Genomic DNA, 16958 nt, shown 5'->3' on the forward strand with positions numbered 1-16958 from the left:
GCCGCCGCGGGCTCAACCCGAACCCCCCCACTCCTCACCCCGGGGAAGGCCCTTCCCCCGGCGCGGGGAGCAGCACGAGGTCGGGGCCGCCGGGCTCCGGCTGCGCGTTCACCCCCCGGCGGCCGGGCTCGAGCGGGCTGTCGGAGAAGCCCCGATCGCTGCCGCCCGTGTGTGCGGGCGGCACCAGGCGGCGGCGCGGCCCGGCCCGGCGGCGCAGAGGACACGGGGCCCCGCGGCCGTCGCTGCCCCGCAGCCCGGCCCGAGCCCCGCGCTCGCGCCCGCCCCTCGCGGCCGCCGCCGCCCGGCGCGGGAGCGGGAACGGGCGCCGCCGTTTGCCCGGCGCCGCCGTTTGCCCGGCGCCGCCGTTTGCCCGGCGCCGCCGTTTGCCCGGCGCCGCCGTTTGCCCGGCGCCGCCGTTTGCCCGGCGCCGCCGTTTGCCCGGCGCCGCCGTTTGCCCGGCGCCGCCGTTTGCCCGGCGCCGCCGTTTGCCCGGCGCCGCCGGGGCCGGTCCGGCCGCGCCGCGCATGCGCTGTGTCTGCGGGGCCGCGTGAGGCGGGGAGCCGGCGCGGAGGCGGCTCGGCGGGGCCCGGCCCCGGCCCTCAGCCCCCGCGGCCCCGACCCCGGCGCCGAGGAGCGCGTCGCCGCCCGCCGCCCTCGCGTCGCCGCCCTCCTCGATGCCGAGCCCCGGCGAGAAGCGGCGCTCGTCCCCGGTGCCCCGGCTGCGTGGGCCTGACCCCCAGCCGCCCCCGCCGCCCAGATCGGAGCCGGGTCCAGGCCCCTCCCTGCCCCGGACCGGCACCAAGTCCCTCACCTTCTCCCCACAGCCCGGTTCAGGTCACAGATGATCTCCCCTCCCCAGAACGGTGCCGGGCTTGATGCCCCCACCCCCAGGCCGGGGCCGGTTCCACATCCTGCGCCCCGAGCTGGCAGCCAGTCCTGACCCCAGCCCGGGCCAGCACAGGCTCAGAGGCCGACTCCAGGTGTCAGAATATCCCCTGTCCCACAACGGCACTGGGGCCAGGACCCCTACCAAAAACTGGCGGGGGGCAGCCACCCGATGTGGCCTTGCCAGCCTTCACGGGACCCGGGATCTCTCCCCAAACTGGCCTTGGCGCTCCCCTGAATCCCAAGCCAGAGACGCTCCCCGTTCTCTGCCAGATATTAGGAGCACGGGGACCTCCCGATGTCTGCTCATCCCAAAGGCAAGGACATCCCCGCCCTGTCCGAGGCACAGCACTGAGGCAGCAATACCCCCTTCCCCAAGAGATTCCCCTGCCATGGACCCGCTGCCCCCCTGGACAAAATCTGCATCAGACTAGTGGCATCCTGGAGCAGGCTGCTGTTCCCAGACCTGGGGCTCACCAGCCATGGCACACACCTTTCCCCGAAGCAGGACTGAAGTGGGGGCCTCTCCCAAGCCTTAGAGGCCCCTCCAGCCTGGGGGATATTGGGCCATGGGATCAGTGCCAATGCTGGAATGGCTCCAGACAGAAGCTGGCTGTCTTCATGGCCAAGCCGGGGTCCCCCCCAGCCACCTAAGGGCTGCCCCCTGACAGCCTCTGCCCCATGCCTGCCCCATCCCCACCTGGAAAGCAAACAGAGGCTGAGCCTCCCCAGCCTTGTGCTGAAGCAGTAACTAGCCTTGGGCTGCAGTCCCAGATGTAGAAAAAGAAGCCTGGACGCTGTTTTCCCTCTGGGCGGCTGTCCCCACCTTTCCTGCCTCCTTTCTGCATCTGCAGGGACCTGCTGGCCTGGGACTAAGCCTGCTGAGGGGAAGAGAGAGCAGAGTGTGCTGCGCTGAACCATGCAGTCTGGGTTGGGATGCCGGATTCAAGGGCGTCCCCGAGCATGATGTGGTGTAAAATGTTCAGTCTTATTCCCTCTTCTGCCCCAGGGAGGCCCTTGGAGAAGATGTGGAGCCAAAAGTGCCTGAGGAGGAGGAGGAGGAGGAAGAGCAGAGGAAGAGCCACAAGCACATTGAGGAGTGCAGGCAGGTGTGGCGGTAGGAGGGGAAGATCCTCTTGGGTCCCTGATATTTGGCTTTACCCTTCTTTTAGCTTTGTACAGTGCTTAGTGTCACACAGCAGCATTTATGTGAGAAGCAGCAGGGACAGGAACTCCTCAGGACTGGGTGGTGGGGGATTTGGGGGCTGGATCCTAGGGGTAGGATTTCCCGTGGATTGTAAGGGCGTAGGAGTGACGCCAAGCATCCAAACCAAAACCCCGCCGTGCCTAACCGCATCTGCACGCACGGGGGAAGTGAGAGAGGGGGGTGCTCTGAGCGTGTTCCTCTTGGCGCTGATGGCCTGCGGGGCTTTCCAGGAGAGGGAGGCCCGCGGGTGCTCATCGATCCTGCCGTAGCAGGAAGACAGAGCTTAGGGCTCCACACAGGCACCTCAGCATGGGGACAGGAGCCAGACCCTGGGCAGGCAGGGTTCCTGCAGCATCCCTCCCTCCAGAACGCAGGTCTTTGGGTGTGAAATGTGTGCCGCTTCCTTCACAGAGGCTGGCCAAGCTGCTCTTTGATGGCACGCAGATGGTGACAAATACCCGGGTGGCCGCTGACTTGAGGGAAACACAGAGGAGGGCAGAGGAGGCAGAGCTGAAGCTGCAGAGGTAAGAGACTGCACCGCGGGTCGGCGCTGCTGGGAAGGATGTTGGTGCAGCTTTCTGAGGACATCCTAATGCTGGTCATCCAGAAACACTTGGCAGTTAGGGCTGTGCTGTTCAGAAGGAAAATCTAGGCACCTCCAGGTCCCACCTGCTGTCACGTCCTGCTCCGAAGAGGGAGACAAGTGACGTAGATTCATAAATCCCCAACGGAGCAGAGATTGGTGAGACAAGTCTCAAAGTGCAGACATAAACATTTCTTCATTTCCCACAGTGTGTTGACTGGATACACAATAACTGACTAAGTGAAGAACAAATTATGGCAAGGGATATGATACGCCTTGCGTCCCTTAATGATAACAAGGGGGAAAAGAGAAGAAGAGAGAGAGAGATGGGAAGAGAGGGAGAGAGATCACCAGTCCAGGTTCCTGCGCTGGTTCTGCCAAGGAGGGTTCAGGGATGCATCCACCTGCTTCACTTCACTTCTTCACTCGCTCATCACCGTTATCCTTGCCCCCCCCCCCCCCATTTATACACGCTTTCCTCGGGTCCTTCCCCCAGATTGATCTACATATCACGTGTCATAGGTGTGGGGAGGGGCAAGGCGCTTCGTGGGGTGCTGTAATTAGCATGATCTCGTTAGTCTTTATTAGCATATTCAGGGATGTCAACTTTAATACACGTTTTGTGGATAATGAAGCAAAGATCGCTCACGGGACAGATGCCCCTTGAAACTGTCACCGAAATCCGGGATAAAAATAACTTCTCGACTCCAGTGTGATGCAGATAAGCAGACACTTCTTTACTGACGGCCGGACGTGTAGGGGAGCGCTCTCACCAACAACACGTGCCAGGCACCAGAATCACACACCTTATCTAGAACTTACTCATCCATATTCATTAAGTCTTCATACATAAGCATGCAACTTCCAGGAAATCATTCACATATTCTCCTCCTATTTCCGATTCTGCGCAGTAGAGGTTAGAAATGTCTAGAAATGGCTCTGGGTGTAATGGGAGCAGGTGGTCCGTGAGCCGGGGGTCGCCATCTCCCCCTGCCGGAATTACCTTTTGCTTAAGGACACGGTTTTCTTGGCAGGTACCTGCCAGCTGTTACGGTCACTGCCCTCAGTTCCCGTTCATCCTGGACCTTGACAGCTACTTGCATTCTTCTAGTCCTGTACATGTATTATAAATCAGGTTACAAATCACCTCGTGTTTCGTTACCTGGGTTCTAACCGTTCCTACTAAACAGTTGTGACCAGTCCCTTCAGCCTTGGTACGGGGCTGTACAGGGGATTTTAGAGGAGCAGTCAGTTGCTAGATTCAAACTACAATAAATGTAAAATGATTTTTACTAAAATATCCCTTAATTCTATGCTTATATTAAAATCAAACACAATTTAATTTCAGTTGATAATAAAATCAGTAACATTTCCCCCCTTTGAAGGTGTTGAAAATCATTTCAATACTTTCACACTTTTATTCATTTTCATCTTTGAGGCCAAAGTTTGTCTTGCCAGATGATGGTGGTGGCGCGCTGTAGCCTGGTGGCATAGTGGGTACTTCTCTCATCATTCTACGATATATTGCAGCCTATTAGTAAACTGTATGTTACCAACATAATCATCAACAGGACAGTTCATAGCAAAAACAGAATTTTGATTAAGGATTTCAGCCAAGAGCTCAAATTCTATCCTAATCCACTAAAAATGTTTCCTAGCCGATCTTCTGACATATCTTCTCGAATGGTTTCTGTTTCTTTTCCGATTTTGCCTCACAGATCTAAATCCTGTTCTCCATCCTGTGTAACATTCGGGATATGAATGCAGCAATGGTCCAATCTGTCTTTGCGATATCCACACACTCCATGCTCTTTCAACAGAAGCATGTCTAGTGCCATCCTGTTTTGAAGTGTCATTCTAGAAGTTACCTGTAATTGGATGTTTAATTCTTGAAATCCTTTTCTTGTAACATCGGCCAATTTTTCTCCTTGTCCTGTTAAGTGATAAAGCCATTCTCTATTCCTGTAGGACGCTATTGGGTTCAAACAGACTCTAAAGCCCAGCCAATTTTTTACTCCTGTTGTTGGTTCATTCCAAGCGTCATCATCCGTTTCAGACCTTTTGATTCGTTGTAATTTTAAATTTTCCAGGGATCCCTTGAGTGGTGATTTCTTCCCAATCGGACACAATGTTGGCAGGCCTAAAGTAATTTGTTTCACCTTACCATCTACCGGTAAGTGGGTTGTCCGGGTGCCATCACTTAATGCCCAAACTAAATGCCCTGGGCTCTGAATGGCAGATTTCTTACAACTAGAGGAGTATCCTCTTCTGGGTGTAAAGAGACTAGTCATGGTGAGGTTATTATGAACACCTCGACAATAACAGCCAAACTTTAAAGCAGCTGCCAAATGAGGAATTCTTTGAATTATTAAGTCTGCATTGCTGCAATCATACACCCTTTCACATTTCTACCATGGTACTACATGTCCCTTTCCTTGTCGGGTAGTGCCTTTGTCTACTGTCGGGGGAAGGATTGCAAACACGCCTTTAATCCAGGTACTGTCCCAAGTTTTTAATTTTAATCTACCCGTTTGAACTCTTTTCCTGGTTACTGGATTGTTTTTCAAACATACGTCACATTTTGCAGTTATTAATTTAGCCATGTCTGTCATCTTGACAGATAAAACTTGTTTTTGTAAAGAAGTTACTAAAGCTTCTGCTCCCTAATGACATTCTTGAGGTTTGGTTTGCATTCTTTCTTTTATTAACAAAGGTGGAACTACTGCTCGTCTGTGAGGGGTTACTGTTTTGGAGGGAATTAATGCCATTTGAAATATTCGTTCTCTTGCTGTCCGGTCGGCCAAATTACTTCTAGCAATTTCTTTTGTGTTCCTAATTAGGTGTGCTTTACAGTGCATGATTGCTACCTGATTTGGTTTTTGAACTGCTTGTAATAATTGTCAAATGTAATTTTGATGCATAATATTTGATCCCTGAGAGGACAGTAATTTTTTTTTTTTTTTCCACAAAGCTCCATGGACATGTACCACCCCAAGAGCATACTTTGAGTCTGTCCAGGTATTTACTTTCTTCGTTTCCCTTAGTTCTAAGGTTCGAATCAAAGCAATGAGTTCTGATCTCTAAGCTGATGTGGCACTCGTCAGTGCCTTTGCCTCTCTAACTGTGGTGTCTGTTGTTACCGCATGCCCAGCGTATCGAACTCCTTGCTCCATAAAGCTGCTGCCATCTGTGTACAATTCCCAGTCTGGTTGCTCCAAGGGTACATCCTTCAGATCTTCTCGACTGGAATAAACATACTCGATAGCAGCCAAGCAGTCCTGCTCCAGTGGCTCTTCTTCCTGTGTGGAACTTAAAAACACTGCAGGATTTACCAGGTTAGTTGTTTTTAGACTCACACCATCTTGTTCAGCCAGTACTACCTGGTACTTCATCATTCAGCTCAGAGACAGCCAATGTCCCCCCTTCTGTTCTAAACCAGTTATCACCGTCTGTGGGACACAGACTGTTATTGTGCTTCCCAAAGTTAATTTCTGAGCTGCCTGTGTGAGCATCACTGTTGCAGCCACAGCTCGAAGGCAGTTTGGGCACCCTTTGCTCCCCGTGTCCAGTTGTTTAGAGAAGTATCCGACAGGTCGTTTCCAGCTTCCCGTCTTCTGAGTCAGCACACCCAGTGCCAGGCGTTGTCTTTCGTGAGCCAACAGCTCACAGCCTTTGGTGATGTCCAGAAGTCCTAAGGCAGGCGCAGGCATTAAAGCGGTTCAGTTCTGTGACAGCCCGTTGTTGCTGTGGGCCCCATGTCGAAGGAGAGTTCTTCGGGCCTCATGTAGCAGTTTAGCTGTCAGACCATAACTCATGATCCAGAGGCGGCACCACCCTGTCATTCCTAAGAATGCTCTGAGTTCATGAATATTTTCGGGCTCACATGGCTTCTCAGTGTTCTGTTCCTAATTGCCGCTGCCCTTCTGAAATCTCAAAGTCCAAATATATCACAGTCTGACAAGCTATTTGGGCGCTTTTTTTTTTTTTTTTCCCCCCCTGGCTACCTTGTACCCATTCGGTGCCAGAAAATTAAAAAGATCTATTGTTACCTGTATGTAGGTAAATCTTTTTTTTTTCTGTAGCAATCAGTGTGTCATCCACATATTGTAAAAGCAAATGTCCAGGTGTTGGTTTGTCCTGTTTCCGTGTTTCAAGCTCTTTTGCCAGCTGATTTCCAAAAATTATCGGGCTATTTCTAAATCCTTGGGGTAGTCTTGTCCATGTCAGCTGCATCTTTGTCCTGTTTGTGGATTTTCCCACTCGAAAGCAAACAATTTTCTGTTTTCCTTCTCCAAGGCATACAAAAGAAAGCATCTTTTAAATCCAGCACTGTAAACCACTGATAAGTCTCCTTTAAAGCTGTTAACAGCGTGCAAGGATTTGCTGCTACAGGATATATACCCTTAACTATGTGATTCACTGCTCTGAAGTCTTGCACTAACCTATATTCACCCGACGGTTTTCTGACTGGTAGAATGAGAGTTTTATCCTCAGATTCACACTCCTCCAAGAGTTTATATTTCAAAAATTATCAATCAGTTTCTTTCTTATATCTGGTACCGATTGTTCTATAAAAATCCAAGCCAATTATATCTGAGCTGCCTCAGTTTCTACTTTCAAATCAGTATTTATTCTTTCTGGCAGCTTCTTTTAGTCTTCCCAGAAACGCTGAGGGAGATTCATTCTTATCTTGTCTCACCTCATACAATTTAGACCAGTTCAGAAACCTAGGCATGGCGTGTTTAACTCCATGTAAAACCCATTTCTGATACCGACTCAGTCTTTCTCTGTGCTCCACATTATTTGGATCCCCACTGCGGATCCCCAGACAGAAAGTTCTGCTCTAATATTCCACCTGCTGTCCCACTCAATACAGTCACTTCTGCCTGTGCTTTGCCAGCCTCCAATACCATCTGTTTTTTTCTGTATCATCTAACACATTAGCTAAAATCACCTGTAAATCACTCCAGTCCGGGTTCTGTGTTCTGATGATAGTATCTGCCACTCTGCCTGTTCTCTCCGGATCCTCTCTGTACACTCCTGCTGCCTGCTTCCAAGCCATCGAATCCGTCACTGAAAAGGCACTTTCACATACACCGGCCCATCGTTGCCAGCTCCCTGCCGCAGGGGAGCTATTGTTTGTACCTGCTGCCGAGTTCTTTCGAGATGCAGGGGTATGAATTACAACCTCAGACGGCCCTTCATCCACATCCTCTAGTCCGCTACTCTCAGGTTCCTCTACCTGTTCTCTATATTCTCGCCCCCGATGCCGTTCTCCCTGTGGAGGGGATATATCTAATTCTGGCCCTCCATCCTTTTCAGTAGAAGCAATTCTTTCCTTCAAACAATCTTTTCAAGTTCACATGTTGAACAACACTTTTTCACCTTTTTATCGTCAAAAGTTATAGCCATTACTAAATTATCCCTACTAATCAGCTTACATTCTTTCTGCCAATCCTTCCTTTGTCTTAAATAGGAAAAAAAAAAAATCAACATACGGCACTTCATTTCCCTTCTCTTCTACAAAACAGCATTAACTGCAGAATGGTATTATAATGCAGTGTCCCATTCACGAGCCATTTTCCCTGATCACCCAGAGTATACAGAGGCCACCAGCGATTACAATATTCAATCATCTGACTTTTCCTCAAATCATCATGTACCTCTCCCCAGTGTGCTAACAAACATCCTAACGGAGAAGTTTTCAGAACTTTGTCATTTGCAGCCAGATTACACATCCTTTTGCTTTTAAACAAACGAGTCAGCGTAGATGCCATGGTTCAGTTACTTTGTTAACACAATATACAATCGATCACTCGCTCAAGCCTATCGCTTCGTCCTTCTCCGGCTGCACCCCGCGCGGGATAACAGAACCGCGGATCCGAACCCCACACCCGCTTCGTGCTCAGTTGCACGTCTCACGCTCACAAACACGCTCACACCTTTCTACAGTTACTACGACAAACAAAGGTATATAACACAATACAACACAATTCTTAATTACCGTACAATATTCAATTGACGAAACAACCAGTACCACAACTGAGTGCATAAAAACTTTTAACTTCCAATTAAATGCACTCCTTCTGAGAACTCTACAGCGTATAGGGTCTCTTGTTTCCAAATCCAGCTGTCCAACCCTGCAATAGCTTTCGCTTGTGTCTTACGGGCAGAGGCCTCGGCTTCCAATACACGAGGATCCTCTAGCCCAACCCTGCGCAGCTTTCGCCGCGTCTGACAGGCAGGCTTGTACAGTGGGACTCTAACCCGCTCCTACTGGTGGGACTCTAACCCACTTATCCCAGTACAAAAGAGAAGTGTCTTACCAAAATCCAGGGGACGTCGCGGAGAGCCGCATGGATCGGGGATCGATGGGTGTCCCCGAGAAATCCTCGGTGCCGGCTGGAACCGATCAGGTCCCCGACTCCTCCGGTCTCTCAGCGAGGTCCCATCTGGGGTGCCAGAAACTGTCCCCGAAATCCGGGATGAAGATAACTTACCGACTCCAATGTGATGCAGATAAGCAGACACTTGTTTATTGACGGCCGGGTGCGCGGGTGCGTGCTCTCACCAACAACGCACACCAGTCACAAGAATTATACAGTTTCTATATTATTCATTCATCCATATTCATTAAGTATTCATACCTAAACACAAGAATTCCTGGAAATCATTATCATACTTCCCTCCTACTTCCGATTCTGCGCACTGAAGCTTAGAAATGTCTAGAAATGAGTCTGGGGTGTGATTTGGGTCGGTGGCCCATGAGTCGGTGGTCGCGATCTCCCCCTGCCGGAATTACCCATTACCCAGTTTCACTGTTCCTTGGCAGAGATCTGTAAACTGTGACAGTTCATTCTCCCCAGTTCTCATTACTCTCAGGTTGTGGCACTTCTGAGGCATTATCCAATGTATTCTAGGTAATAAATTACTTCTGTGTCTAGACATCTCCAACAACTTCAAACAGAATTATTTTCAATTCTAAATCTAATTCCCTAAGCAGTATCTAGGTGTACCTAGTAAATGATTACTGACCAATTCTTCGGCCTTGGTACAGGGCTATACAGAGGAATTCACAGTAGCATTGGTTTCTGGTTAGATGTGCAAAATGCAAGATGTAAACATGTAACCCTACTAAAATATTTCTGTATTCATACTGGAATCAAACATTATTAATTGTAATAATTCTGATTGGTGTCAAATCAGTGACAGGGGGCCAAGGAGGGCAACGGCATCCTGGCTTGTGTCAGCACTGGCGTGGCCAGCAGGGCCAGGGAAGGGATCTGAGCCCTGGGCTCGGCACTGGGGAGGCCGCCCCTCGATTCCTGGGTTCAGTTTTGGGCCCCTCACCCCAAAAAGGCCATTGAATGACTCGAGCGTGGCCAGAGAAGGGCAACGGAGCTGGGGCAGGGTCTGGAGCACAGGTCTGCTGGGGAGCGGCTGGGGGAACTGGGGGGGTTCAGTCTGGAGCAGAGGAGGCTGAGGGGAGACCTCCTGGCCCTCTGCAACTCCCTGCCAGGAGGGGGCAGAGAGGGGGGATGAGTCTCTGGAGCCAAGGCCCCAGCGCCAGGCCCCGAGGGAATGGCCTCAAGCTGCCCAGGGCAGGGTCAGGCTGGCTCTGAGGAAGGATTTCTGTGCAGAAGGGGCTGTTGGGCGTTGGAATGGGCTGCCCAGGGCAGGGGGGAGTCCCCGGGATCCCTGGAGGGGTTGAAGAGTCGGGCTGAGCCAGCGCTGAGGGATCTGGGGGAGTTGGGAACGGTCGAGCACCCTGGCCGAGATGCTGTGCGTAGTGATGTTCACTGAGGTGTACTTCGTGCTCGGCGCCATGTTTGCCCAGTGGCTCTGCGTATGTGACGGCTGCACCGCGCTGTGGTGGGGAGTGGGATGGGGTGGGTGGGGTGAGGGGCTGTGGGGGTGATGTGGCCTGGGAGCTGCTCCCGTCTCACCCAGCTCTTGGTGTCCTGCAGAGTTCAAGGCAGAAGGCAAAGCATGGGACAGCTGACGCCAAGATGGAGAAGAGCAAACAACCGACCCTGCAGAAATGGTGAGTGCTGGGGGAGGCCCCAGATCCTGCCCCAGACCCTCAGCCCGTGCCCTGCCCGCGCTGGGCAGCCCTGCCCGTCCCGCCGGAGGGGCCGCGGTGCAGCAGGTTCACCTCCCTCTCTCCTCCCCTGCAGTGCCAGCGCGACGTTGCCGAGCACAGAGCGCCTGTGCCCGCTACTGTGGTCACCATCGCTGAGCTCCCTCCCGATGAGCAGCTCCAGTTCTGCGGACACCGTCTGCTCCTTCCCGGAGCCCTGCCCCGGTGCCACGGCAGATCTGGCGGCACAAGAGCGCTCAGGACCCGCCCAGACCCCCAAGGATGATCAGGCGCTGGTGGAGAATCTGGGACCAGCCCTGGGCCAGGACCCCCCACTGGAGAGGTCAGCTGGGACCAGTCAAGAGCAGGTCTCTGGGGATGAGGGCGAAGTGGTACAGAGACCCAGGGACGTGGAGCCAGACCCTGACACCCCCGTGACCATGGGCAGCACCATCTGGGCGGCGCCGGGCGGGAGCAGCCCAGCGGAGCCCAGTCCCCAGCAGCGGGTGCCCACGGGCAGGATGCGTGCCTGGGTGGCCCCGGGGCTGTGCAAGGGGGGCCGTGCCCTGCGGGAGTCCCGTGCCCAGCTCTGCAGGCGTGTCAGCGCCTGGTGGAAACGGGACCGGCAGTGCTGCTGCAGGTGCTCCCGCAAGCCCCTGAGGCAAAATTATCCCTGACTGCAGCGGGCAGCCTGGAGAGAGCAGTTGGGGGTGTAGGGCTGGGGAAGTCCCTGCAATGACCCCACCTAAAAAATAAAATATCTTAAAATATCTTTCCTCCATCCCTGGTGCCGTGGTTCTTCCACACAGCCCTTGATGCGCGCCCTCCCCCGTCCCTTTGCCAAACCTCCCCTTTGGGTCCCTTGCTGACCCCCCTGCCTCTGCCGGGTCTCCCCCAGGTCCTGGCTCCGAGCTCCCCCGGGCTTGGTCACCTCTGTCCGGCCCCGCGTCCGTAGGCACCGCGACGGGGACGTTTGCTTGGCCCAGAGCTGCTCCTGCCAGAGCAGGCAGGGACTGTGCCTGCCTGCACCCTGCTCCTGCCTCCTGCCCCCTCCAGAGCCCGGGGGCTGCGGGGCACCCACTGCAGGAACAGGGGGACTGCACACGTCGGGTCTTTGCCTCTTTTCACCTGGAACAAGCTTCTCACTCTCAAGCAGATATGCTTCATTAGCAGCGCTGGGGTCGCCCTGGGGATTCTCCACCCGAGGATTAGTCAGGGACGTCGGTTTACTCACACACAGATCAGATATTCATTACATTTCCTACAGGAAAGTTTGCCACAGGGACAGAGAGGCCCTCGAGGAGGAGCTCACTTCACTGTCCCTGAGAGAAGCCGGGAGCTGTCACTGTCACCATCAGGTGTCTCCCAGCTGAGCCTGTGTGAGGAGGAGGAGGGAGAAGCCTGAGCCCAGCACTCCCGAGCGGCCTGAGACTCTCCTTCCTGCCCCGAAGGAGGCGTCAGGCTGTGTCAGTGCCACGGGGGCCCTGGGTCACCCCGGCGGGGTGTCTGTGCGGCTGCAGGGACACCTGCGGGGCAGGCTGGGCAGGAGCTCGGCCCAGCTCACCACACAGGCTCTGCAGGAGGGAAATTCCGCAGCTTTTGGCCCATTTCAGCCAGGGCAGCGGCAGAGCTCGGCGGCGGCGGCTGTGAGGGGAAGGCGCGAGCGCGGGGCTCGGGCCGAGCTGCGGGGGAGCGACGGCCGCGGGGCCCCGTGTCCTCTGCGCCGCCGGGCCGGGCCGCGCCGCCTCCTTTGCCCCCCGCTGCCGGTGCCACTCGTGGCTCCGGGACCAGAGCCAAGGGCTGGAGGCCGGCGCCGGTCCCGAGACTGCGCGTCCCTCGGCGGGGCGGTCAGAGCCGCCCCCGTGGCCACTGCCCTTCTAGAAGGGGCTGAAGGGCCCCTGACACGGACTGGAGAGAGAAAAGGAGCAGCAGAGGAGAGCGCCGGCCCACCCCGGCCCAGCCCCTCATCGCCGCTGATGCCGATGGCCTTCCCCCAGGGCACGCGGTTTCACTTTGGTTGCTCACTCTTATTAGGGCCGAGGGAAGCTGGGGCTGGCTTGGGGAGGGCCAGGGCATCCCTGGGGGGGTGGCAGCTTCCCAGCACCAGGCCCCTCCCACAGAGCCCACCGGTGGCCCCAGCACCCCTCTCTGTCCTCAGCCCCTGGCCTGGCCCTTCTCTCCCGGGGCTGGAAGGTGCCCGGCCCCTCGCTGTGCCCCTCGTGCTGCTGGGCTGGCCTTGCCCCGTGTCCCCACGACCCCCCCATCACCCGGAGCACCCCAGAGCCGGCAGGGCCGGCAGGATCACCCAGGCGGTCGGGAGAAGACAGGGAGAGGGTGCTGGGTCCGGGCTGCCCCACAGCAGCCCCACGCTCCAGCCGGGATCTCCCCCCACAGCCGGAGGAAGCGCCACGAAGGAGAAGGGTGGGAAAGCGGCGTCGGCGGGGACGCGGCTTCTGCGAGGGAGCTCCCCCACGGGACGGGAGACGTGGGTCGAGATGGGAACGTCGGTGCTGCCACCAGCTCGGAGCTCCTCAGGAGCCAGCCCTCCTCCTCCCACAGCAGCGACCTGGAGGAGCTGGCCACGTCCCTCATGGAGTCCCTGGGCGGGACCCGAGTCTGCCGCGACCTCCTGGGAAAACTGAAGGAGGCTCGGGATCGCGGCGCTCCAAGCGCTTCCCAAGACATCCGCAAGGAATACGCCACCTGCCTGGAGTGCCGGCGGTGCCTCACCGGCAGCTGCCCGCACCGCAGCGAGCCCCTGCCAGAGCGGGACCTGCCCACGCTGGCCGCCATCCTCCACAGCGTGGACCTGCTGGTGCACCGGGAGGAGCTCCAGCTGGAGCTGGGCATGGGCTTTGAGCTGGTCCTGGCTGGGGAAACCGTCTACGTCTGGCAGAGAACCCATCGGGTCCCCGAAATCCCCCCGGAGCGATGCTGGGAGGGTGCCGTGTGCCACACCGGGCACGGGAGAGGTGGGGGGAGGTGGCCATCCTGCGGGGCGGGCAGAGGGCCAGGGCTGATGTCAGCCAGGGAAGCCCAGGAGAGCCCCGATGCCGCTGCTCGCACCGCCAAAGCCCCTTCGCTCAGAGACCCCTTTGGATCCCAGGGCCCCCCTCCCTACTCTGGGGGCCCCTGCTGGAGGACAAACGGAGCCCTGGGGTCCCTGCTCACCTCCCCTCTCTTGTAGGGTGGCAAGAGGAAGGTGAACCACAGCCGGGGGAACGGGGTGTGCCCAGGGAACGGGCCCCGGGGTGAGGCAGCGTGAGAAGAGGCTGTGCTGGAGAAATGAAGGGAAGGAGGAAAGTGCTCACCTGGAGAAGCAGCCAGTCATGGGCTCCCCTCTCCCCACTAACACGAGACTGCGGTGGAGAACTCAGAAGTGAAAGACAATTTTTATTGACTGATTCAACCAGTAGTATCCTAAAACATCTCCGAGCTGTCAGTTCTCCAGTGAGGGTCTTGCACACCTGAAGCTGGGGAAGGTGGCTTTTCAGCAGCTGAATGTTGCAGAGAGCTGAGAAAAGAGCCCTTCCCTGCTCCACCCGGCAGGACAGACCCCGGCCGCGATACACAGAAATCCAAACAACATGAAAGGGAGAATGAAGTAGGCCCCAGGGAGCTCTCGCTGTGCCAGAGTCCCCGGCTCCCTGTGAGTCCCCCCCAGGGCTGTCCAGCCACCACCACCTCTGGGTCGGTGACCCCGGGCAGAGGTTGGAGCTGCTGGACACTTCCCTGCCTCTGCCGGAGCCCTGGGGAGGGACAGGCAGGCTCTGCCCCGGGTACAGCCCCAGGGCTCCCTGCAGGGCCTCTGCGGCTTCGGGGCAGCGCTGCCGGGAGTTCCCCGGGCTGGGGGGTCAGTGACCTCCAGAGCCAGGAGCAGAGCAGCGCCCGTGCTGGCGGGGGGGGACAGGCATGGGGGCTGCTCTGTGCCCCGGCCCCCCACCGCTGGGGCTGGTGTGGCCCCAGTTCCTCCATCCCAGGTCCCTGCTTCAGCCTTGGTGCCAACTGTCCCTCCAAGGAGCCTCTGGGGAGCGCTCCCGTGGTGCAGCCCCTTCCCCTTCCCCTGCAGCTCCAAGACCCCAGCAGGGCACCAGTCATGGCCCCCAGAGGAAAAAGGCTCCGAGCCCCCCAGCCTGGCTGCCCCGCAGTAGCCACCAGGCACCTCTGCCAGCCCCGGCGAGGGACGCACAGCCTCGGGATTGACTCCATCCTCCAGCCCCATTTCTCTAGGACTAAAGCCACAAATGGGACCCACAGAGGAGGAATGTAAAAGAGGAGCCCCAGCAGCAGCAGGAGGGAGATCTCCCCCAGAGCTGCTGAGAGGCTGCGGGGAGGAGAAGGCCTTGGGACGGGGGAAGGTTGTGCCACGGGGCTGGGGACATGGGGCAGGCTCCCAAGCTTCATGCTCCCAGCAGCTTCTTGACCATGTAGCCTGGCATGCTGTAGAGGAAGAGCGCGACCATGACGATGAGCAACAGGGCCAGCACCATTTTGATGATGAGCCACTTGTAGCGCGTGCAGATGAGGTATTTGATGGACTTGAGTGGGTTCAGGAACCAGATGAAGGACGTGTCCGGGCGGCTGCAGGGGAAGCAAACACCCATCGTTAATGCTGTAGCCACAGAGGAGGGCGGGATGGTGGGCAGTGGACATGGTGGGCAAAGGGACGTGCAGGATCCCTTCCCGGGGTAAGTCTGCAGAGTGGAGGAGCGCAACCAGGAGAATCAGGAGGGTGGGCCAGGGAAGATGGCATGCTGTGCCAGATGGAGCAATGCGGGTTTGTGAGGGTTCCACTTGAAGCTGGAAGCTGGTGGTGAGGACTGGAGGGGAGCAGGAGGTGGTGGGAGGCCCAGGCAAGGGGATGGAGCCAAGAAGCGAGGCAGAGGAGGAACAGAGTAAGGAAAAAAAAGAGTTGGCTCTGCTCGTGACCCTCGTTCCCCCAGCATGACCCCTCCGCACCTCTCCATGCCTGCCTCCCCCCCACCCCTGGGGAGCACCCCCAGCATCTCCCAGAGCTCAGGTGCCTGCTGGGGACTGGGGTTTCCCACTTACTTGGGTTTCTCCAGTGGGTCGGGCTCGTTGCGAGCCAGCCCGGCGGGGGATTTCTCTGCCTCCTCTGCTGTCAGAAGGTGCAGTTCAGCCTCAACTTTCCCCTGCAGGAAGCAGAGTTGTGCTGGGAACTAGGCAATGCTCCCCACCTCAGCCCCCCCAGCCACGGTGACAGAGGGGACCTGAGAGAAGAGAGGCAAGTGCCGGGGAGCAGAGGGTGTCTGCACAGAGTGCAGTCCCCAGGATGCAAAATCCCTCCCTTTTCCCCATCCTTACGGTGACCTCCAGCTCATCGTTCTCATCTCTGGCCACGAACGGCCACCAGCCCTTCACCCGCTTCTGCTTGAAGATGGAGACCATGGGCAGCTCTGCCTCGTTCGTCACCATCTCCAGGCTGCACTGTTTCGACGTCTTGGCTCCTCGGGGGAAGCGGTTCAGGTCCAGCTCGATGGCCCCTGGCAGGAGAAAGGGGAGCACAGATGTTGGCATCCCCAAAATGCTGAGTCCTTGGCTGCAGGTGGGCTGGGTCAGTATCTCCTGCCCTGAAGAGCAACTTTGAACTAGGTCTGGGAACAGCGAAGCTGAGATCTTTGCTGCAGGAGGAGCCTTTGTGCAGCAGAGACAAGGGCTCTCATCCTACCTGTTCTTACCAGTAGCATCTAAAGGGGGGTTGCAGGATGTTGTGGGCTTGAGGAGCAGAGCTGCCCTTCCAGGTCCTGTTCCTATACAGGCTTTATCTCATCCCACACTGCTCCCTACTTGGCCAGCCATGGCTGTCCCGTCACCCCAACTCAACGGGCCCTCCACTCACCGAGGAAATCATCGGCCGAGTGTGGCAGTTAGGGTCTGGCGCTCGGAAGATATCGCGTTGTACGGGAAGATAAAACGTAGGCAGACGGATGTGACGCCATGGACCCAGGGTATAAAAAGCGGTGTTACGCAATAATAAACGCCATTTGCCATCCATCACATTGATGTCTGTGTGCAGATGGACCGAGCGGCCTGGGGTTGGCCGCCGTGTTGTTTTTCCCTGAGCCAGGTCGTTAAGCATCATTAGGCAACAAATGGTGCCGAAACCCGGGAAGCGGGAAGCGGCTAGCTAGGGAAGACGTCTGGAATTCCACTGCTGTAGGGAGGACGCTCCCAGGACCAAC

General features: G+C 56.4%; 2 protein-coding genes across 2 annotated transcripts; one reads left to right on the top strand and one right to left on the bottom strand.

Moving 5' to 3' along the window:
• The first annotated feature begins 10618 nt into the window (after nt 1–10618).
• LOC141967256 (uncharacterized) lies at nt 10619–11606 on the top strand. The gene is made up of 2 exons (XM_074920852.1): nt 10619–10719; nt 10853–11606. The coding sequence occupies exons 1-2, from the start codon at nt 10685–10687 to the stop codon at nt 11430–11432; spliced, it is 615 nt and encodes a 204-aa protein (XP_074776953.1). The 5' UTR covers nt 10619–10684; the 3' UTR covers nt 11433–11606.
• Nucleotides 11607–14131: 2525 nt separating this feature from the next.
• On the bottom strand, nt 14132–16629 carry LOC141967262 (otoferlin-like). The gene is made up of 4 exons (XM_074920863.1): nt 16616–16629; nt 16081–16259; nt 15808–15908; nt 14132–15336 (listed from the first exon to the last, which is right to left on the bottom strand). Exons 2-4 carry the CDS (start codon nt 16189–16191, stop codon nt 15156–15158), a joined length of 393 nt encoding a protein of 130 aa, XP_074776964.1. The 5' UTR covers nt 16192–16259; nt 16616–16629; the 3' UTR covers nt 14132–15155.
• Between the last annotated feature and the right edge of the window lie 329 nt (nt 16630–16958).

This window comes from Athene noctua, chromosome 1 (genome assembly GCF_965140245.1).
Source record: "Athene noctua chromosome 1, bAthNoc1.hap1.1, whole genome shotgun sequence".
NCBI lineage: Eukaryota > Metazoa > Chordata > Aves > Strigiformes > Strigidae > Athene > Athene noctua.

Excerpts from the sequence above, each read along its gene's own strand:
- LOC141967256 (XM_074920852.1), top strand. The coding sequence starts at position 10,685 with ATGGAGAAGAGCAAACAACCGACCCTGCAGAAATG. Across the intron at positions 10,720-10,852 it reads CAACCGACCCTGCAGAAATG|TGCCAGCGCGACGTTGCCGA; the intron begins GTGAGTGCTGGG and ends CCTCCCCTGCAG.
- LOC141967262 (XM_074920863.1), bottom strand. The coding sequence starts at position 16,191 with ATGGTGACGAACGAGGCAGAGCTGCCCATGGTCTCCATCTTCAAGCAG. Across the intron at positions 15,909-16,080 it reads ACGATGAGCTGGAGGTCACC|GGGAAAGTTGAGGCTGAACT; the intron begins GTAAGGATGGGG and ends TGCTTCCTGCAG. Across the intron at positions 15,337-15,807 it reads GACCCACTGGAGAAACCCAA|CCGCCCGGACACGTCCTTCA; the intron begins GTAAGTGGGAAA and ends CTTCCCCTGCAG.